At 53.3% G+C, this 21,294-nt stretch overlaps 7 protein-coding genes across 7 annotated transcripts; 4 read left to right on the top strand and 3 right to left on the bottom strand.

Annotated features, from left to right (window-relative positions):
* The first annotated feature begins 80 nt into the window (after positions 1–80).
* On the top strand, positions 81–5,154 carry EI97DRAFT_464343 (hypercellular protein A). Its single transcript, XM_033801413.1, has 3 exons — positions 81–375; positions 426–1,465; positions 1,512–5,154. The coding sequence occupies exons 1-3, from the start codon at positions 210–212 to the stop codon at positions 4,794–4,796; spliced, it is 4,491 nt and encodes a 1,496-aa protein (XP_033657914.1). The 5' UTR covers positions 81–209; the 3' UTR covers positions 4,797–5,154.
* An 800-nt stretch (positions 5,155–5,954) lies between these two features.
* EI97DRAFT_121414 (uncharacterized protein) lies at positions 5,955–6,679 on the top strand. Its single transcript, XM_033793035.1, has one exon. It carries the CDS (start codon positions 6,123–6,125, stop codon positions 6,663–6,665), a length of 543 nt encoding a protein of 180 aa, XP_033657913.1. The 5' UTR covers positions 5,955–6,122; the 3' UTR covers positions 6,666–6,679.
* Positions 6,680–7,420: 741 nt separating this feature from the next.
* Positions 7,421–9,867, bottom strand: EI97DRAFT_491800 (uncharacterized protein). Its single transcript, XM_033802283.1, has 4 exons — positions 9,361–9,867; positions 9,081–9,229; positions 8,921–9,033; positions 7,421–8,868 (listed from the first exon to the last, which is right to left on the bottom strand). Exons 1-4 carry the CDS (start codon positions 9,693–9,695, stop codon positions 7,501–7,503), a joined length of 1,965 nt encoding a protein of 654 aa, XP_033657912.1. The 5' UTR covers positions 9,696–9,867; the 3' UTR covers positions 7,421–7,500.
* Positions 9,868–9,964: 97 nt separating this feature from the next.
* EI97DRAFT_430114 (uncharacterized protein) lies at positions 9,965–11,066 on the bottom strand (the record flags this gene model as incomplete). Its single annotated transcript, XM_033797598.1, has 2 exons — positions 9,965–10,875; positions 10,959–11,066. Coding segments are annotated over 2 exons (848 nt in total), but the record flags the coding sequence as incomplete, so codon positions are not given.
* A 588-nt stretch (positions 11,067–11,654) lies between these two features.
* Positions 11,655–17,073, top strand: EI97DRAFT_455271 (uncharacterized protein; the record flags this gene model as incomplete). Its single annotated transcript, XM_033800630.1, has 5 exons — positions 11,655–13,940; positions 13,992–14,155; positions 15,562–16,137; positions 16,185–16,447; positions 16,496–17,073. 5 exons carry the CDS (start codon positions 11,655–11,657, stop codon positions 17,071–17,073), a joined length of 3,867 nt encoding a protein of 1,288 aa, XP_033657910.1.
* An 18-nt stretch (positions 17,074–17,091) lies between these two features.
* On the bottom strand, positions 17,092–18,779 carry EI97DRAFT_411601 (carbon-nitrogen hydrolase). Its single transcript, XM_033796734.1, has 2 exons — positions 18,371–18,779; positions 17,092–18,301 (listed from the first exon to the last, which is right to left on the bottom strand). Exons 1-2 carry the CDS (start codon positions 18,536–18,538, stop codon positions 17,435–17,437), a joined length of 1,035 nt encoding a protein of 344 aa, XP_033657909.1. The 5' UTR covers positions 18,539–18,779; the 3' UTR covers positions 17,092–17,434.
* A 915-nt stretch (positions 18,780–19,694) lies between these two features.
* On the top strand, positions 19,695–21,255 carry EI97DRAFT_455269 (uncharacterized protein; the record flags this gene model as incomplete). Its single annotated transcript, XM_033800629.1, has 5 exons — positions 19,695–19,923; positions 19,975–20,042; positions 20,120–20,359; positions 20,424–20,560; positions 20,643–21,255. 5 exons carry the CDS (start codon positions 19,695–19,697, stop codon positions 21,253–21,255), a joined length of 1,287 nt encoding a protein of 428 aa, XP_033657908.1.
* Positions 21,256–21,294: the final 39 nt, after the last annotated feature.

Genomic DNA, 21,294 nt, shown 5'->3' with positions numbered 1-21,294 from the left:
GCTGTGACGGAAGAGGACTAGACTAAGGAGCTACCGCCACAACAGATTGGCACAACAGCCCTGGAGGCGACATTCACCGCCGTGCACCTCCGAAGGTACTAAGAAATCCGACGTCAGCAATGCCTTCAGCCGTCGCGCCTCCGTCCATTACTCCTTTGCCCTGAAGTACAGTGGGCGGCCAAGCTGGCCCGCCCCTTTCCAATGGTACTATGGCTGTCGACAGTCTCTCCCCGATTGCGCCTGCGCGCATTCGGGCGCTATTGCTCCCCGTGGGTCGCATCAAGCGGTCGCGATTCCTCGCCTTTGTGGATCTACTGCGACCGCATTGTATGGTACGATTAGGTGATGTTAGTCCAGATTCACGACCGGATAGGAGTAAGTGCTTCTTCGTAATACACGTTACGCGGCCACTGATATGATGATAGATATGTTCTCCCCCCTGGCATTTCCCCATGGGACTCTGTTGTACGACCTCTCAACATCTCTGCCGACCCCTTCCCAGGCTGCCTTGGCTCCTTTCGAGATCTTCAGAGAACCACTCCTCATTATCGGCGTTGGAGATGCGGCGGAGTATCCTTGGCCGGATGAATCACGTGACCATTCTCATGTTTCGGACGAAACTCAGCATGACATGACTGACCTACTCGATCGGATTCGCGAGCAGTTTCCTAAGGCATATCTGCACACGCTCATGATGTTTGCTTGTGCAACTCCCGGACCACACCCGCTATTACCCCAAGAGACGATCTATGTCCCTCCCGCTTCGCAACAAAAGACCACCACTATGAAGACCATCGTCTGCGACGTGACCTCAAAACTCCTAGCAGAGATGACTACTTTAGCACGATCCATTCAAGCATTACCAACCGTACCTTCGCCGGCCTCTCAAATGACTAGTCCTACCGATGGGAATCCAGGATGGATGAATTCTGATTCAGTTGGTTCCCAGTCTCCCCGCCGGAATTCACAGATTCCCGCTGTATCGCGTCCAGACTCTCCATCTAGTATTAATTCACGAGATCTGCATCGAATGTCAATGCCCGTTCTACCATCAGCCAACCCATCTCTTGCTACCGATGATTCATCGTCTAGCACCCAAGGCACACGGACTCCGCCGACCACTTTTGACGACATCCCTGCTGTAGCAAACTCCATCAGTCGTACAAACAGCACATCTTCTAAGCCGCCAGCGGCAACTAGAGACGCTAGTGCCGACCGCGTTTCTATCCATGGGTTCGGTTCGGGAGGCGTTGGAGAGCGTGCCAGGAATAAGGGTCGTGGACGAATCAGCATCGTCATTGGTACCCTATATCTATGTGCTGGGCAGTGGCATGAAGCTTTGAAAGAATTATCAGAAGGGGCTTCACGGGCACGTGCGCTTAGTGACCATCTGTGGCACGCTAAGGCGCTTGAGAGCATTCTGGTGTGCCTGTTACTGTTTGCGTGGGCTGGCATGGATTTTCAGGTAAGCCATGTTCAGCTTTGTTGATTCATTGCTAACATACCTTCAGATCCCGCAAGTATGTTCTCCGACAGGAGAAAAGTCATCAGGCACCAAGTCTCCACAACATACACCCTCCAACAGCATTAGCGAAGTTTCCGCGCCCACTCTGCCCCCTCCAACAAGCCATGAGCTGGCTCTGGAAAACCTCAATGCCTTGATCCCGGACCTGGTCAATATGATCCTCTCTATATACAACAGAGCTTCAAACTTTGCTGGCGAATCGCTTCCCCCACTGGCATTCTCAGAATGCGTCATCAGGTTCTCCAAACTTCTTACCGCCATGAATCTTTCCGCAGGATATCTGGACGACGATGCACTTCAACATCTGGTGCAAAATACTCCCTTCCGTCAAAAACCGAGGCTCTCCGTCCCTAGGCTAAGTGTTAATCCCACAAGAAATGATATCGCAAATATGCTCTTCCGCGCTTTACCCGGGCATGGTGAATCATCGGGGTTTACCCCTACAGATAGAGTAGTGGTACTCGCTGGTGTCGCTTCTGTCCTTTCTGCCCTGGGAATGCAGAGGAAGAAAGCTATCGTAATCAAGGAGTTCATTACGTCTCTGATTCCCGGCCTTGTGCAAGCAAGGAAAGTCGGCGCAGCGGAAATGGGAGTGCATCCTGCAGCTGGGTTGGCTGCCCTTGCCAATACTGGAGGAGGCGGGCCTGGTGTAGGCTCCCTGCATCTGGGTGAGGGTGAGATTGAGAGTGGGATGGACGAATTCCTCGGCCTGTTGGGAAGAATATATGGAATTCCCGGTTCTAATTCCTCTCTCGATAGCAGTCGGATGACCACGAAACAGTTACCTAACGGTGAAACGGGCAAGATGGTCATCGAGGATATACTCGAAACCTCATCGCTGCGGTCATTTGGGAGCCTAAATTTAAAATTGGACATCTTGCGCCTATGCATCAACTTCTGCGAAGCGCTTCCTGATTTCAAGGGCGTCCTACACTTTACATCCTTGTTACTACGAGTGGCCGGTCCGGGAACTGCCCCGAAATCAAACAGCACCGACGTGATTGTATCTCTTCCTCATGACGAGCAAGTTCGCCTCTACGCAAACCTTTCCCGTACCGTCATCGCCGCAAACAAGTTGGGATTGCAACAAGTCCTCACGGATTACTGGGATGATTTCATGGTGAGGGGTATTCAGATAGTCGAGGAGCCGGCCCACCTGCGTTTGGTCCCTCATCGTCCGGCCGAAATGAAGTCCGCGACATCTGGTCGAGAGGGTCCCTTCATTCATAATCCGTGGGTCAAACGACCGACATCCACCCCGACTGAGACAGTGCTGGTGGCGGATGAAGAATACAAGTTCATCATATCGCTGCAGAATCCCTATGATTTCGAGTTGGAAGTTGAATCCCTTAGAGTAGCCGCGGATGGGGTTGATTTCTCGGCACAGGAGCAATTCTTCATCCTCGGCCCCTACAGGACCCAGAAATTTCCCATCACTGGGATCGCTCGCACTTCCGGCATTCTCACCATAACGGGGTGCCTGGTCAAGGTCGCAGGCTGCCGAGAACGTTTGTTCCCCATTTTCTCCGAGCCATGGAAACCCGAGAGAGAATCGAAACTGAAATCAATTGGCCTATCAGCGTGCCTTGGTGCGCCTGTATCCCGACCTTCTTCGGCTGTCGATCCAGCTGTAGAATTGAGACCGTCCATCGCACCGAAAATGCAGACTCTGACCTTTTCAGTCATTGAGAGTCAACCCCTTCTTACAGTGGCCGACGTGTCGCTTCCTCAAGGATCGGTGATGCTGCTGGAGGGTGAGAGCAAACCATTCACAGTGACGCTGAAGAACACTTCCCTAACCACGGCTGTGGACTTCGTTCACGTCACTTTCCAAGACTCCGCATCTTCGGCATTACAAGCAGCCATGAGCAATAAAGATCTTCCTGCAGCAGAGCTGCACGAACTTGAGGTCCAGTTAGCTCAATATCCATCCCTGAAGTGGTGCAGGAAGGACGAGGAAGAGTCACTTATGATACCGCCTGGCGGGATGGCGGCTTTCGACATCGAGGTGGTGGGACGGACGCGATTGACCGATGCCATTATTCAGTTCGATTATGCTCATCTCGGAAAGCGAAGGTCAGACGTCGAAGAGCGGTTCTTCACAAGACAGTTGTTCGTCCCTGTTGCCATAACTGTGAACGCGAGTGTGCAACTACAACGGCCCGACATCGTGTCGTTGTCAGGCGACTTCGCCTGGTCAGTACACCAAGACCGTTCCGCCACTAAGCCTTCGAATTTCATCGGGCAGCCTTCATCACCCTTGATGGAAATGCAAGATCCAAGTTTCCTTCACTTCCTTAGCCAACGAGGCGGAGGGGATTACAGCGATGAGTATTGTCTGCTCCTTCTAGACTTACGGAACTCCTGGCCCAACCCATTGTCAGTATCCCTCCACGTTCGTTCCTCGCCCAAGACACAAGAGGACTTAGAGGATACCTGCAGCAAATCCAATTCCATCGAAGAGGTTATTCAACCCGGGCACGTTAATCGCATTGTGCTGGCACTCCCCAAGCTGTATCTCAAGGATCCTCACGCCCCTGTACCATCATTGAACCCTGCAAACCAACGTCAGTTCGTCGTGAGCACGAGCAAAATATCCCCCGAAGCTGAGCGTGCCAGCCGAGAAGCATTCTGGTATCGTCATGAGCTGTTGAAGCTCGTACGTGGCACCTGGGAAGAGCATGGCAGTGGGCGGAGAGGCAACATTGACTTACGCAGTATACGATTCTCGCCACGCATGGTCGAGGCCATCAAACTGGATGATGTAAGGATTGATATGACTGTGGCACCGGACAACCTCGAAATCACAAACAAGATTATACAAACCGGCCGAGCCAAGTTCCAGGTCACTGTCGACGAATTCCTCACTCTGAGAACAACAATCTATAATCGTAGCCCACAACCTATAAGCCCACTACTACGCCTTCAACCCCATCTAGCCGGTCTTCCTCACGGCATTGCTCTCGACCTCGACAAGCGCTTCTCATGGACCGGAGTCCTGCAGCACAAACTGCCAGTGGTTCAGCCTGGCGACTCGGTGCAGTCCGAGCTCGGCATCGTTGCCCTCTGTAGCGGCATTTTCGAAATCGCCGCCACTGTGGACGAGGTTGCGTTTCGTCCGCAAGTCGACCCTGCGCCGGAGCCGAAAAACAGACCCCGGAGTGGGACTGCAACGTTAATGGATACGCGTATGTTGGGGGAACGGAGATTGCGGTCCTGGCATTTGAAGGAACCGTGTGTGATTGTGGCGAGACGGATCGAGGCTGAATGATGGGTTGTTGGTTATTCATGTTTCTTGTTTTCTCCTGGCTTTTCAGCAAGCGGTCTTGACATAGAAAAGATGCTGAGTGATAGAGAATCGGTATGAGGTGTTCTTCGCAGCCTGCTATGCCTACGAACATATCGATATCGTCTTTCCCATGTGTCTCAATTCGGCCCTCTTGCGTCTTCTCCGGCTTGTACCTAGAGCTACTCCGTAGTCTGCACCGCATTCCATTCTGACGATAATACGCACTTCTTGGGCGCCTCCAAGATCTGCCCAATCATAGAACTTGTATGGGCTGCTCGTCATCAAAAAAGTAAAGAAATGGCTGAGTTCAAGTAGTTTCAGCTACCGCCCCTTTTCGCGCCCGCTGGAAAGCACAGCCACCAGCGCTGGTCATCCCCCTATAGAATACTCCGTATATGTAGTACGGTTTAAAGTAGGTAGGCGGCGGATTGGATACTTTCAAGATAAACGTTTCACTCTCCGTTCCTACCTCCTGCCCTCTCCCCGGCCTCTACCTAGGGCAACCAATAAGAGCCTCTCCTTCCCTTATTCCTCCCCTGTTGCTACAAGTACATTGCTGCGACCCCCTGCGACGCCTTTATTTCTCTCAGCGGACGTGAGAAGGGGCGGTAATTATCTTCCTTTAAAACTACCGGTAATCGGTGCAACCCTTGCGACCCCCTGTTTTCTCGTCGGACGTGGAATGATGCGGTACGGAGTATACTGCCCCTGGTATCACAGACTTCCTAATTAGGACATTAAATAGCCCCCATTTCAGCAGCCATACTTACAAGTAGTCCGCTCCGTACTAACGTGGATAAGCTAGAGACAGGGCCCTTCTGTAGGTACACCCATCTCCTTCCGCAAAGTGCAGCATTTCGTAAAACAAAAAGCTCCGCTACATAGTAGTGAAACTTTACACCTAGGTACAGTTATTGGTTTATTATGGCATTCGTGGGCAGAAGATTTGGTGGTATCCGTACGGACTATCTCCTGAAGGATCAACTGATCCAACACATGGAGCTGCAGCAATGACCACATTGTGCTCAACGTAACCTAGCATAACAAGTCGATTTCCGACCTCGCTAATTAGTAAGACAAGAGAAGCATGTTCCCAAGAACAACACGAATAGACATTTCCTTGAATATAAAAGCGACATACAGTCGCACGCGAGAGGATGCAGTGGACTCAACAGGTTCGACTTCCCTTCACTCTCGAGGCCTAACATCCGCCATTAATTGGATCTGCTCCCTTTCAGTCCCTATTTCCCCGGTCCTTCATCCTCCCTCAGTCCCTCATCTGCGGAGCTATCAATATCCTCACCCAAAATGTTGCCGAAGTCATCTCTTATCCTGGCCCTCCTCCCATCGCTCATCACGGCCTTGAACATCCGCAGCGAGCCCAACCGCGTTATCACTGGCGACCCTGTTTTGGCCAAGCGTGAGCCCGCCACCGTCGTCTCTATTCCGAACGGTCAATTCTCAGCCGTTCCGGGACCCAATGGCGACGACATGTCAGTCGCGTCGGAATGCGTCCCGAGCACATGCCCGTACAACAGCGCCGCTGTCGACCTGCGGAACTGGCAAGGGGCCTACACGCTGCATGTGAACGACTGTGGGGAATGCTTCTACATTCCTACGTCTTCGGCTGGATGTCTGGACTTTTCCTCGTGCGGCAGGCCGCAGGCCATTTGCTTCGATCCATCGCAGGGGAGGATGCATAGGATTTGGAAGGATGCGAATGTCAAGAAATGTTACCGTGTGGAGACCTTCCAGCACTCGCTGACTTGCGCGACCCCGGATCATGGGCAGACGATTAGGATTGAAGAGACTGTTACGTCGCCGGTGGAGGAGGTGGGTTGCACCTGGTAGGCGGAGAATGGGTGAAATCTGGTCCGTCATTCAAGATGATGCGATTCATTTAACGTTATATTTCTGTGCTTTACTTTACACTATGGACTTTCTTCTCTTCTACAGTGCGATTGCTTAAAGGCTTTTGATGGAGGTCGCCGATATGAGTTCGCTTAAGGAAATGAGATAAAACATTCGAAATACAAGCCACTCTTCTATCTTCAACGGTCGTGTGAGACAGATCAGCCCGAGCAGTGCATTAGTATTCCGTCACGAGATAATAATCACTTCCAACACTATATCTTGATCGGCCAGTAAGCATGCCATACTACAAACCGCCTGTGGTCAGAGAGAAGCTCCATGAACACGAATAGTGCCCTACGAGTGTACAACAGACTGTAACACAGGCAGACACTACCCGTCACTCTAACTTCCAGTAACATCCAAGTGAATTTGCCTTTCTGAATAGCCAGAAGAGAGCAAAAGCAATGGTTTCATATACCGCTCGGAGGGATGAGGCAGATTATCGGGGCATATTCGGTGGTCAAAGAGAGCATGATAAGGGGATTTGCGGACTCGCTGCGGACGACTCAATAGCGCAGAAGAGGCTTACGGTAATCGAAATCCATATAAAGGTTGTACGCCGGGGGCGGCCATCACGGCCTCATGGCAGCCTGGAGTCTTGCCTCAGGATGTGAGCATGATTGTCGAAGTGGAACACTGGAAAGACCTGACAGATGGCAAACACGCGAGGACTACACTCGCCTTTCAGGTTTCAGTCGCCAAATACATGTAACATGTGGCAACACATTTCTGCGTGATCCCTTGTTACGTTGTTACTTGACTCCACATCCTTTCAACCCTTCGTCATATTATCCAACTCCAGCGTCTCCGGAGTCCTCATACTCGCCCTCCTCCGACTCGTCCCCTCCGCATTCCGCCTGCCTTCCTCAAAAACAACCCCAGCCAGCCCCCTCTCTACCTCCCCACTCCTACGAAACCCTTCCTGCCCCGGCGCTGGTGTCCTTTCCCCACTCCCACTCCCAATCCCCTCATCCACCTCCTCGTAATTGCCCCCAACACTCTCCATAGTAAAAGGACTCGCGGTAGGCGCGTCCAAAATGCTCAACTCCTGCTGCGTAAACCAACGCGGCATAACCCACGTCCGGAGCGGGATATAAAGCAAGATGAAGACGGGAAACCCTATTGCCGCTACGGTCTGCGTGATGGCGAACGTAGCGCCGAAGCCGATGAGTTCCAGCGCGACGAAGGCCCAAACGGCGATGCGGCGCTCGATGCGCAGGAGCGGGTCGGACTTCGGCGTGAGATGTCTGTCTTGTGCGAGGAAGAGGATCTTGAGCGTTATGCCGTTGGCCTCGAGTGCTTGGATGCCCATGACGAAGAAGAGACCCGCAAGCACGGCTTGTGGAATGAGGTGGAGCACGATGAGAAGGGGGCCCGTCATGGTGCCTAGAGTGAGGAGGCCTTGGGCTAGGTTGGACACGCGCTGTTCGACGACGTGGTCGACAACGCGGCGCGTGTGGCCTTTGTTAACTTCGTCGTCCGAGTCGGAGACTGTGCGAGTGACGCATAGAGAGTTTGTGTGGAAGGGCGCTTGTGGGATGAGTCCATTGGGGAAGGGGATACCGAGGAGGCCGGAGACGCCGGTTGTGAGACCAAGCAGGAAGATGTCCCAGTGGAAGCCGGCGGGCTTACGGAGGGGAAATTCGGTTCCTTGGGCGATGAGAGAGGAGACATTGTGGTCAAACCAGAAGAGAATTGTGAGGAGAAGGGCGAAGGGCAGAGCGAGGAAGACGTCGCCAACACTTATGTCCCAGAAGTGGATGAACCAGCCCCGGTCAGCCGTTGGGAAGAAGGCTTTGCTGGTTGGAAGCGTAAGTAGCTCAATGTCGCGCATCTTGCCGATGTGAACAAAACCAGTAAAGAAGATAACCGTGAGAGGCGTGCCGTAGTCCTCGATGAATTTGCGGATATCCCGCTGGAACAGGTTTGAATGTCCGGTAATAGCAGCGATGTATGCCACCATGAAGACCATCAAGGCGATGGATATGGACAAGTAGGCAGAAGCATCACTGACTTCCCATTGCAGGGTGAGCACTTGGATGCCCTTTTGGATGTATATGAAGGCGACGTAGAAGCCGAAAATGTCACATGAGAATCGGGTAACATATCGGAGCAAGTTACAGGAGTTCGTGATCGCAAGCTTGTACCGATATCAGTATGCCAGGCGTAATACAAGTTGTCGACATCCTTACAATCCAGTGCATTATAGCGGCCCATATACCTATCCACGCCATGAAGGCGAAATAGTTGGTGCCGCGTGGTGTAATCATGTTGTACACGGTATAATTGAACACGGTGATGGGACCTAACTTGTCAGTGATGCATACATAGTTGAAGGTCTCTCTACCCTACCTGTAACACCGACGATTACAAGCGGCTGGGCAGCTGCTATGGAGAATACTACAGCAGCAAATACGGAAGCTAGCAAAACTTCATTGACGCCGAAACTTCGGTTTGTCTTTTCGAACATGTCCAGAGAAAATGCAAGAGCAGGCAAAATACTGATCTATGAATTAGTTGTGACCAAGGAAGGGGCATGCGGTAACGGAGCGGAAAAGAGTAGAGGTGCAATGCAGTCTAGACGCCAACTCTGTGTATCATTGTGATGTATTTCTGTGTCGAAGGGACATACTTTGCAAAGTACATATATACGGTCGCAGGAACAACGCGATAATCCCAAGCATCCTTCCAATCGCTCCAATAAAACGGTGTCCTCCTTCGTATATCATTCACCATTCCACTAAACAGCTTTGTCTTCCACCATACGCTTTTGGACGAGCGAACAGATCGCGCCGGTTCCTCAGCATCTGAGTGATGGCGCTCGTCAGTCCCGTTCCTGCTGTTGTTGGGGGACGCAAAGGGCACTCGCGGATGCCAGGTTTTTCGTGATCGATTGGGCGAAGGGGAATTGCGCACGGAAAGCCCGTGTTCCTCAATCGGGACTGTGAGCGCCTCCGCAGGCGCCATTGTGCGTCGGGAAGACAAGAACCTAGACAAGTGAGCAAGCAGGCCGCCGTCCAGGCGCCAAAATGATTGGAATTGATCAAGCGGACGATGAGGCCCTGTACAGAAGAGGGTTGTTGAAGGGAAAAGTGGGTGCGGGTCGTCAATTACTGTATGGGTGAGTGGAACTTAGGAGGGGAGAAAGTTCAGCGGAGTCTCGGGCTTGGCACCATCATTGACGACTTGCAGTCTCAGTGGAACGGAAGCATCGCCTTGTACCTGCACGATCACGATGTGTATAGGAGGTGTAATATTATCCTCTTGTTAAATTGTACAGTAGCAGAACCCAAGTTATGTCCGCCACGTCCGATCATAACCTCAGAACTCCCGCAGCTTTCTTACACTCTCAGCTTTTCGGAACACCCACCATATCCATGTCAGAAGACCTGCGACCTGCTACTAAGTCAAGGCCAAACTTCCTCTTCTTCCTCAGCTTCCTCGGCCGCCTTGGGTTCCAGCGTAACCTCAGTTTGTGCGGCAGCCCTGATGGTACTCTCCCGCACGCACACAGCAAGCATTGCCTGCATTGTGTAAACCGCATCGTTGCCGGCATTGTGCAGATTCCAGCCGACGATGTCGAAATCGGCCAGTACCTTGCCGAGAGACGTAATTTGAGGATCTTGTCTCCACGTGCGGTAGAGGAGGGCGCTGTCGAGACAATCAACGACACTGTCCTGCCTCAGTGCGTCGAACCCGATCTTCTTGAGGTACTCCATATCAGTCTGTGTGTCGTGGCCCACGAGCACCACCTTCCGCTGTTCGAGTTCAATGCCGTCGTTCAACTCCATCGATCCGCCAAATGGAGGCAAGAAACATCCCTCCACTGCTGCAGCTGCTACCTCCAAAGGGATGGTCGTCGAAGTTCCGAACTCGAAGCGATCGGGACATCCTCTGACAAATTCGTAGTTGCGCAAATGTTGGTTCTCCTTGATCAAAAAGTGACGTGCCTGGATCTTCGATCGCCAGTTCTCCCCATCAACGCCGGGCGGAGTATCAAGAAGGCTGCGTGTATCCAGGATTGCGACGCCAATCTCTAAGATCTTGGAGTGGTCCTTCTCGTACGCTTCTACATCGATGCTAACAAACACCACCGATTGATGAAAGGGGAGACTCAGGGGGTTCGAGCAATCAACTGGGGGAGGAACTATGTGGCGATCAGAGAGAATGCCCTGTCCGCCGAGTTTTGGAACCTGTTGCAGGTGAACCCAGAGCTAAGGAGCTGCTTACCACCTGGATTCTCAGGGCGTAGTCCTAAATAGCGTTGGGCACGTTTGAATTGTTCAATCCTCTCTTTCTGCTGCGCAAGGCGCTTTTGTTGTTTCCCGTTGGCCATTCCGCTGCCAGTTGGCGTGAGGGTTGGGAAGATTGAGGTGATGGATTACGAGAACACAACGTAACGAGAGTAGTCGGCAGCCGAAAGAGAATACCTACCGAAGTTCTCACCGCTTCAAAAAATCTAGGGAGAAGAACAGAGTCTCGTGCTTGAAATCAAACTTCAATGTTGGTAGTAGGTCTGAGATTGAGTAGTCGGATGAGACAGTGATGGAGCTTTGTTGACAAGCTGGATTGAGAGAGTGACTACCGCTCTGTGATCTGTATCCAGAACATCACATAACGAACGTGGATAGAGGTGAAGGTGAAAGTGAAAATGAAGGTGAAAGTCCAGGGGAAGGTCCAGACCTGATGGCATTGTAGGGGCGGGGCCGACCCGCTTGTGCAGGAACGCCAAGCCCTATGGTCCGTGCACTTGATCTCCGTTTGGGTCACCAACGTCGCGTTTCCCAACGACAAACCGCGATCCGCCGCTCGTTTCAGCGCCCTCATACTTACACGCTCATCCACCAACTTTGCCGGCACTCTCAGTCGCGTAGCAGTATTACTGCTACCTTTTCCGAACCCTAAGTACGCTTTCCACCATGCGCCATGGCCGACAACGAAGCGCACGCCGCTCTTCCAGAGCTCCCGCATCCACCTGCCGCGAATCCGGATGCCCAAGCTACAGTCAATGACTTCCTTGACTACACCGAGTACTTTCCAGCCGATCTGGCGCGATCCATGAGCCTCATCCAGGATCTGAAGCGAACTTGTCTCAATGCCACCGATGCAGTCCACCAGCTCACAGAAGTCTATAGCAGACTTCCCACCATACCCGGGCCTGAGCGCCCCGACCCCGTCGCTCTACGCAAGCAGATTGCCTCTGCGCTGAACCAGGCATTGTACAGCCAACAACTGGCTGCGACCGAATCTGCCCGCTTGACTGAGGTGGCAAGCCGCTATGTGCGTCGCCTTACAGTCATCAGGAAGAAGCTGGAAGCAGCACCCCAACCCCCGTCGCGCGATCCCACGCCTGCACCCGTGTCTCCCAAAGCTTCGCGCTCTTTGGCTCGGCCCTACGAGAACACGCCTCGCCTGAACCTGCACTTTAGCCATGGCGCGAGCACCTCGAATCGCAAAGGCCACCCGTCTGCCACAGGGAGAGCAGATTCGAGAGCGAGCACATCCGATTCGGATACTGATACTTCGGATCTCAGAGCGGCACGGCTCGCGTCCATCAAATTGAAGGGACCGAAGGAGAGGACACCCAGGCCCCCGAAGCCGGTCCGACCACGTGTAACGGGCCCAGCACCCATTTCGACCAGCACTGCGCTTGCAATGCTGTCTCCACCGCCGCCAGATGCTAAACCCGGAAGCAAGTATGCGCCTTGGTTTAAATTGACGGAGTATGAAATGGCCGTTCTTCGTAAGTCGATGAAGAAAAACGCACTCTGGACACCGAGCGATACTATGATTCGGCGGGAGTTAGAAAAGAAGGGGCGTGGCCATTTCTACTACGAACAGGCGAAGGCACGTTGCGAGGCTACGGGTGAAGAGTTGCTTGACGAGGAACCCTACCAATCCTCTTCGACGAAGCTCCCACTCGTAACACCTTCTGATACCGTAGTCAATGGGGACCACCTCGCAACGCCCGTTGCTCCCCTTAGAGATTCGTTAAAAGAAGACACGTCGACTGTGAATAAAGGGATGAAGCTGAATGAGGCCAAAGAAGCCAAGAGAGCGAAGCGAGAGTCTCAACGTGAGATGGCTATGCGTGACGCGCAATCGTTGGTAGACACGGCACGAAAGGTAGAGCAAGCGGCAGAGAGTCTCAAGGAACTGAATTTTCCCTCTGAGCCGGTTACGGTGACGCCAACGAGGAGATCGTCAGCAGCAGCTGCAAATAAGAGAAAACGTGATTCCTCGTCCGCGCCAATAACCGAGACTTCTGGCAGGACAAGAGAAGCATCTCACGTTTCCAGAGATAGCTCCAAACCTCCAGAAGCAAAAAGGATGCGGATGACAAACCTGTCAATCATACCACCACCGCTGTCAAGTGGTTGGACCAGCACTCCCGCACCTCCTACCGCGACAAGTCATGCAACCATGACATCCCCTGTTTTTATAGGGCTTACGCAACCCTCGACCGAAGCCTTACTCGAGAGCTCGACCACTCCGGCAGAAGTAGCGGGAACAACGACGGTACCACTGGCACCTTCTGGGCCAACCACACCAGAGCCTAACAAGGAACCATCACTGCGGGAACAAAGTCGTCAACCGACACCGGCCCAAACTTCACCCCACACCGCTCCCCATTCCCCGACCTTTCCAATCCTCACTGCAGCCTCGTCGCGACCCCGCCGCGAATCCGTTATGGCTCCCAAAGTGCCTAGCCCACCGCCTGCACCGGAACCTGCAACGAAGCCTTCGAAACCTTCCCCACCGGTACCCCAGCGCGCCCACGAATCTGAGCTTCAGCAAGGAACTGATGTTGTTCCGGAAGCTGAGTCGAAGCGTGAGCGACCTGCAACGCGACCAAGATCCGCACGTCACCATGTTCCCACTCCGAAGGCACAAAGTGAGGAACCAAAACCAATGGAGACAGGCAAGTCTACGCGAGAACTACGTCGTCACAGCATATTTGGCCAGAGTGCAGTGACGCTCCCCACCAGGACAAGCTCCCGGAGAAAGCCACCTCCCAAAGGAGACGTGACGTCGGCCGAGAATGGCCAAAAATCAGTGACGACTGTGAGGCGTGCCCAAGGCAGCAAGAATAAGAAGAAGAAAAAGGCCGATGAACAAGCCAATGAAGTCGATGACATTGATCCAAACGAGGAAAGGTACTGTATATGCGACGACGTCAGTTACGGCGAGATGATATCCTGCGACAACCATGTAAGTGATCGTCCTGCCATACTCTTGTATCCACACGCTAATCAAGAGCAGTGTGAACGCGAATGGTTTCACCTCGAATGCGTGGGCATGACTTCAAATGACATTCCTGCTCGGCGTGCGAAATGGTACTGCCCAGACTGCCGCAAGCAACTCGGCGTTGACGCTTATGGCAACCCCCTCGTGCCTCCTCCTCTGCCAGGTCGACGTGCTAATCGGTAGGTGGTCCTCGACATTTTCGCCTTGCCGCCTATGTACTGAGTTTTAGAGCGGTTGGAGCACTTAGCGGCATTTAAGCTATCGTATTCCTGTGTACCAGTTCGACCCCACGTATTTTGTTGTCGCAGTGCCAATTGCTTCGATTATGCGTTTGTAGGCTGTGGGTAAGCTCGGCGAAGGGCGGAATGGGAAGTGCATGTTGGGATCGGGAGAAAAGGCACAGGTCATGTAACATTCATCATTCGATTTGTTTAGGGGCCAAGCCCCTGTGATATACCCAATTGTGAACTTCATTGAGCAACCAGCGCCTGGGCAGCTCCTTCCGAGCAGGTCGCAACGTTTCCTACCTGTACTTTCAGCCATGAAGTTGGTTGCAGCTCGGCTACATTCCGAAATATAACACGAGTGCACGAAGCGTGAGGTAATTGCAGCGTCCCATCTAAGAAGAAGAAAAAATCTATCGGTTTATCATCTTGACCTTGGCACTCGAAGAGGACGGAACGCTCTCCAGCTGTTCCTGGAACGAAAGTGGTTTAGCGGCATTCACTCAGTCGGCTTTCCCGCGGCTTTGCGAACACCACACAGCCTCACCCACGCCTCTCCCGTCCAATCCTCCTCCATCGCCCCCAAAAACCCGCATCAGCGACGCAGTCACCACCAATGACACGACTACCGAGCGTTGCGCCGAGTTACTCCACGTGGATCTCGACAGGGGCGTCAACATCATCCACATGGCAGCCCAACCTGTTTGCGCAACCGCGCAGTGGCGTCTCACGGCTCCCATCTCGTACTCCAGGTATCAGGCAAACGACATGTTAATAACAAGATGTTTGCGTGATTTTGACGTTTAACAACCATTGCTTTTGCCTTCAGGTTTAGGTTTCCGCGTGCGCGCTCTATCTTCAGACTGTTCTGCGCAGAAATGGAAGCTTTCCCATTCGACCAGTCAGCCCCGCCTAGGCTTATCATCAGGGACTCCAACCGAAGAGACTCAATCGTCTCGTCAAAGACAGCGGACTCGGGCTATAATAGTGACCCTGATGTTTCACTGTCTCCTCTAGAGTTTCTCGGTGCCAACCAATGTGAGCAGTTATTCGAATATCCGTACAGGTCCACTTCTGACGGTGCAATGCAGATTTTGTCAACCAAGAGACAGCGTCACCACCGCCTGAAGTCCCTTGCATTACATTGAAATCCCCAGTCATCCATTTTGGTAGTGCCGTGGCCCCATCTGCAACGAGGAACTGGCATAGAGGCAAACGAGGGCTTATTAGAACCTTTGGTCAAGGGGTTATTCAAGACAGTATCACGAATCCCCCGACTTCTGCACCTTCGTTGGAAACAAGCAGCAAGGTACACGGGTATGTTGCTCCGGATAGTTCCCTTACCCGGCTAAGCGTTCCAGGAACAAAGCATTCGTCGAAAATAATCACGATTCAGATCAAATCAAGGTTATTGAAAGCACTATACACAAGTCAGACTCTGCTCTCGAAAGACCAAAAGAACGTGTAGGCTCAATTGTTTCGCTGTCTTCCACTGGCAGCGGAGGCGACTACTCAGTCACGGACGATAGTGAATGCGAAGAGACGGCGGTCCACACCACCATGTTGTCCAAAGCCACTCTCACGACGATCGACTTGATCATGCGGAAAGTCGAAATCAATCTGAACTACGCCACGTACATTCAATGTGCTGGAGCATCATCCTCACGCGGTCATCCATCTGGCGCGAATTCGACCAGTCGACGCGGCTCCGTTCAGGGCTCTAATGGAAAGCGGAGAGCACGCGGCGATGATAGCTTGCAACCCGACGAAGCCGACGATGATGGTCCTACCAAGAGAAGACGTGTGTCTATAGCTACGACTGAGGATTCGGAAACCGGTCCACGATTTGCGTGCCCTTTTTATAAACACGATCCGGACAGGTACCGTAACCGTCGCACCTGTCCCGGCCCTGGTTGGCCTACGGTGCATCGGATGAAGTGCGTGTCTCTGTGTTGTTTCTAGTTGACAAACTGACGTGGATTAGAGAACACCTGTATCGCGCGCATGCGCAGCCAATCTTCTGTCCGAGATGCTACACCATGTTCGACGCAGACAGCGATCTTTCTAATCATCTAAGATCGGATCCGTGTCAAATGACCGCACCACAACCCATCGAAGGCATTGACAGAGAGACACTCGCACTGCTGCGCAAACGATCACCTCCTCTTCGCCTCGAGGAAGATAAGTGGCGTGATACGTACCAAATGCTGTTTCCAGAAGTCTCCGGAGCAGATATTCCTTCTCCATGTAATGCCTGCCGTGCATCTTAATGTGTTTTGGTGCTGACCATGGCAGATTATGATGGCGATTCACCTTCAGAAGAGTCTCGCCGTTTTCGCAGAGAACTCCTCCGCCGCATCCAGGAGGAACTCTTCGCATCGGCTGAAAGAGAAGCCGGGCCCGTAGAGCAGAAGTTGCTGCGGCAGGTGGCTGATATTATTCGCCGCTGTGAGAGCGAATTATTGAACTCAACGCAACATTCAGGGAGAGCACTCGACGCGCCAGCCTTAGCCTTTGGGCCAAACCGACCCACTGAAGCCCACCCCCACCCAAATAATTCCCCCCTGCGTTCGCCGTTGAATTCATCGACCACGGAAATAGGAACTTCCAGTATGCGACCCAGCAGTATGCCATCAAGAAGTACCATCGGCATCTATACTCCTTTGCACACTGATCCATCCCCCGCGGACGCATCCGAATCCTCCCCCCTGCCTTACGGCTTCTCCTTCCCACCACCGACAGCGTCATGGGACTATGCTGACTTGATCGATTGGAGCGCAGTCTTTCCCGTGGGTGGGGAGCGGAGCGAGATGATGGCTGTATCGCCATCGTCATCGAATACGTTGGCAATGCCGCATGTATTGGGGACTTGAGCGCCAGGGATGATAGACCTTTTTCACACAATCGACATTCACAGGTGGTGGGTTGGTTGTCGATTCAGGTTCACGAATGGGTTAGTGCTCGGAAAGATGAGCTGAATATCAGGAGTGGGCAGCAGTGACGAGTGTGCTTATGGTGCTGAGGTACGCAGAAATGCATGCTTGACTTTAATGGCGTTTTTCTCAGAACTGAGGATTTGGGAAGCCTTTCTGATCGTTTTAGAACTTATATTCGAAGGCAATGCTAATTGAGACCTGGGGGAAGGTTGGGAATATACGATGACATCCATACGACCCTGCTAATCAAGGAGACCCCATCACAGTATGCAGATCATGTATCGCAACTCTACTCTTCTTACTGCTGCGGACCGCTCTCCTCCTCAGAGACTCTCTTTGGCTCAATCTTCGGCCTGAAGGACCTCGCCTTCTCATCCGCCCAGTGCGGTCTATCATCAAAGCTGAACTGCAGAATCTCGGGACGCTGATAGTGACCCGCGGCATCGATCCAGACCTTGACCGCACCCATGGACGAGAAGTCAATCTCGCCCGCGACGAGCTTCTCCTCGGCGCCCGTATGAGGCCCAGCGATGAACGCGCAGAAGGGATGCAGGATAGCAGACCAGCCACCGCCCTCCTTGACGAACTCCTGCGGCCCCAGGTTCTCCTCCATCCACTGCAGGCACTGCCTATCGACGTAGTTGGAAGCGGTGATGACGAAGACCTGCGCCGTGAGGGCGTGGTTCTTCATGAGAGCCTCGATCTGGGCGTCGGCGACGGCCTCGAAGCCCGCCATGGTGCTCAGAGCCGGCCACGCGCCGGCGTGGATATGCTGGTTCTGCATCAGCAGCGCCTGGCGAGCGCCGTTCATCGTGTGTTCCCAGCATGCCAGACCGCCCAGGTTCCAGCCCAGGCTCAAGGGCCAGTTGCGCAGGGTGCTCCCGTTGCCCTGCGCCCAGACGAGCCGCTCGACGTACGTGGGCTGCAGCTTGCGGTGGACACCGAGGATCGAGCCGTCGCTGTCGATGATGACTTGCGAGTTGAAGAGCGTGTGGCCTGAGGCCATGCGCTCCGAGATGCCGAGGTTGACGGCGACGCCGGTGCGGCGGCAGACTTCCTGCAGCGGGCCGACGTCCTCGTTGTTGGCTTCGACGACGACGGATTCTTGGGCGTATTTGGCGAGGGCGGAGACTTGCTGGAGGGGTGGATAGCACTCGATCCAGTACTGTGGGGAGATGTGTCAGGGGTCAACCTGGAACTGAGGGAGTGCAAGGGGGATGAATTTGGGACGCACAGGATAGCCAGGCACAAACGTCTCGGGGAACACAACGAGCTTGATGTCTTCCTTTGCGGCTTGTTCGACCAGACTGACGACTTTCTTGATTGTGGCGGCCTTGTCCATGAAGACGGGTGCGGCATGGGCGGCCGCAACCTTGAATTTGACGGTCTGTTGGGGAGCCATGGCGAGTTGAGAGGTGCCTGTGACAGATAGCAACGAGGTCAGAGCTGAGGGGAAGTTCTGAGGATTGGTTGATATTAGTGGGGATGCGGACCGTGTGGGTTTCGGAAGCTAGCTATGCAACCTAACGGGAACGGATAACAGTGGAGCAGAAGGAACTCTCCGTCGAATAAGTTGGGGAAAGGAAGACCGTGACAACAGCAAGGAGAACTGCAGGAACCGCGAGCAGGAGAAGATTGGACGGGGAAGCTGGGTTGGATATGAGGATCAACAGCAGACTTGGGGCATCTGCTGAGCACCTTCGCAGACTTTCCGCCCCTGGTTTCCACCTGGGCATATGGCATTTTCACGCTTTTAGCATGCCCCGCGTTAAACTACGAGCGGGAAAGCGCTTCGGCCCTTTTTCCCCGGATGCTCTCAGGCCAATCGGTCAATCTTCCGCTGCCTCTGCGCTAACTGACGACAGTTAGCCTCAACCTTAACAGCACCTCCCTGGTGAATTTCGCAGGAGCTACGCCTGGCATAGGCGCGTTTCATAGGACGCTGATTCCCCTATGATTTTACACAGCTTGCTTGGAAAAAGCAAAAAGGCGATCCAACTGCATCGTCGATTGGCTCTTTTATAGGGGGTAAGCTTTGCTCGCATAGGGGAATTGGCAAGAAATGCGGTCGAAATCTGGACTAGCCGTGCGTGGGGGTGGTCGGCGGAACAGAACCCTTCCCGTCCGTCCCCCAACCGAAGGAGACCCTGAAAACTCTCCTAACTACCTGAATCAAGCAAGATCATCAGGTCTCTCCTCATGTCTGCTGCTTTTTCGACCCACTCCCCCATGCACGTCTCTCAAGAGGTTCACGATAGTCGGAGGTTTTTCACGCATCTCCCGCAAAATTAGGCAAAGTTGCGCAGCGAAACTCGCGACCAGGGTTCCACAAAGCTCTGCTATTCGAAAACACAGAGTGGGTCGCGGATACGGGACTTCCCTCTCATTGGTGGCCTAGTTCCACGGGGATCGCACAGGGGACAGCATTCTCCTCGACCTTTTCTCTTGAAAAAGCCAGTCATGTCCCTTCAGGTGAGACCGTCCTCGAGCGTTCTCGCTTCATAATAAGCCTTCATCGGTCTGTCGTTTGTCTTGGTGGTGCATCCTAGACCTACGCCATGGCTGTAAACTACTTCGCGAATCCGCCGCCAGGCCTCGATCTCAACGAGAGTCGAACGGCTGAAAACAACGCCATTGGTATTGTCTTATTTGTCTTATCTGCCATCTTCGTCGGGCTGAGGGTCCTCACTCGGCTCCATTATCAGCGCGTCCGCTTGCAGCTGGATGACTGGTTGATGTACGTGGGCCTTGTGCTCAATGCTGGGAATTTGGCTTGTTGTATAGCAGGTATGGTTCTCCCGTGACTTGATAGACGGCCCAATGAGTTAACAGTATTAGGCGGTTTCTATGGCCTCGGGAAACATATTTACACACTCGACAGCTACAAGATGCGCCAAATCACCATTGTAAGACACTTCCCTCGCAAAAAGCGCCGTGGCAAGCGGTAAGGCCTCCTTAGGGAAACTATGCTAACCAACTCAAGATCACATTCGCATATGTTTACATCTACGCCTGGAGCGTCTGCATTATTAAATTCTCCATTATTGCATTGTACCGTCGCATCTTCGGCATGACATGGTTGGGGTGGTGGTGTGTCTTACTCACCACTGGCTACCTGATCACAAACCATATTGTTCTTCCTTTGTACACCAGGCCGATTAGTTATTACTGGGACCAATGGTATCCCGACTCGGAGGGTGTGGTTCTGGTGGATGAGGCCAAAGTATGTCACAATCACTGGTCGACTTTGCCACTTTCCCTTCCCACAGTTGCTGATGTGTAGCCAGTTTTACCTTGGAGTCGGTATCATAAACCTATTTGGTGACATCTGCATTCTCTCAGTACCAATCCAGAGCGTCCTCAAGCTCCAAATGGGCAACACCCAAAAGATAGCCATCTGCTTCATGTTCCTGCTCGGCAGCTTGTACGTCCTCCCACCTAGTTCCCTCCCCTAACCTAACCCAGATCTCGCCCCAATGCCGATGCTAACCTCCACCCACTAACAGCGTCTGCTTCGCCTCCCTCTACCGCATCGTAACCATCACCCGCCTCGGCTCCACCCACGACATCTCCTGGGCCAAATCCGACGTCTTCATCTGGTCCTCGGTCGAGCCCTCCATCGGTATCATCTCGGGCTGCCTCCCCACGCTTCGCCCCATCCTCCTGCGCCTCCTCGAAGTCGTCTTCCACTACGTCCCCTCGTCGCACGGCTACTCGGGCGACGGCCCCTCGGGCCGCTCCACGAAACTCAACACCATCGAAACCATCAGCAAGAAGCGCACGAGGAAATTCCGCCGCAGGGACCCGAATGCGCTCGATACGGCGCTGGAGGAGGATGAGGGAGCCGAGAGTCAGGATGAGCAGGCCAATGCTCTGCAGCATAAGGCCATCTTTCGGAATAAGCGCGGTTCGCAGTCCGGTGCGTGGCGGCCCGATGAAGACGAAATGTGCCTCACCACGACGGTGATTCAAGGAAAAGGCGCGGAGAGTGGGCACAAGGTCGATGAGGAGAGTCTGGAGGATGGGAATGGTGGTGATGGCGGCGGCCATCGGTTGAAGAATATGGGGCAGGTGGTCGTGACCAAGGAGTTTGCGTGGGGTGAGTCGAGGAATAAGTGAGTGTCGGAAAAAGGGGAATGCAGGAACTGCATCACGCAT

The sequence above is a fragment of the Westerdykella ornata genome, assembly GCF_010094085.1.
Source record: "Westerdykella ornata strain CBS 379.55 unplaced genomic scaffold EI97scaffold_2, whole genome shotgun sequence".
Taxonomy (NCBI): Eukaryota; Fungi; Ascomycota; class Dothideomycetes; order Pleosporales; family Sporormiaceae; genus Westerdykella; species Westerdykella ornata.
This window is presented reverse-complemented; position numbering and strand designations above follow the sequence as displayed.

What these genes read in the sequence shown, in the direction of transcription:
- EI97DRAFT_464343 (XM_033801413.1), top strand. Translation starts at nt 210, where the DNA reads ATGGCTGTCGACAGTCTCTCCCCGATTGCGCCTGCGCGCATTCGGGCG. An exon ending in AGATTCACGACCGGATAGGA is followed by an intron (nt 376 to 425) that starts GTAAGTGCTTCT and finishes ATATGATGATAG; the next exon opens with ATATGTTCTCCCCCCTGGCA. An exon ending in GGGCTGGCATGGATTTTCAG is followed by an intron (nt 1,466 to 1,511) that starts GTAAGCCATGTT and finishes ACATACCTTCAG; the next exon opens with ATCCCGCAAGTATGTTCTCC.
- EI97DRAFT_491800 (XM_033802283.1), bottom strand. Translation starts at nt 9,695, where the DNA reads ATGGCGCCTGCGGAGGCGCTCACAGTCCCGATTGAGGAACACGGGCTT. An exon ending in GTATATATGTACTTTGCAAA is followed by an intron (nt 9,230 to 9,360) that starts GTATGTCCCTTC and finishes TTCATAGATCAG; the next exon opens with TATTTTGCCTGCTCTTGCAT. An exon ending in CCGCTATAATGCACTGGATT is followed by an intron (nt 8,869 to 8,920) that starts GTAAGGATGTCG and finishes TATCGGTACAAG; the next exon opens with CTTGCGATCACGAACTCCTG.
- EI97DRAFT_411601 (XM_033796734.1), bottom strand. Translation starts at nt 18,538, where the DNA reads ATGGCTCCCCAACAGACCGTCAAATTCAAGGTTGCGGCCGCCCATGCC. An exon ending in CGTTTGTGCCTGGCTATCCT is followed by an intron (nt 18,302 to 18,370) that starts GTGCGTCCCAAA and finishes ATCTCCCCACAG; the next exon opens with TACTGGATCGAGTGCTATCC.
- EI97DRAFT_121414 (XM_033793035.1), top strand. Translation starts at nt 6,123, where the DNA reads ATGTTGCCGAAGTCATCTCTTATCCTGGCCCTCCTCCCATCGCTCATC.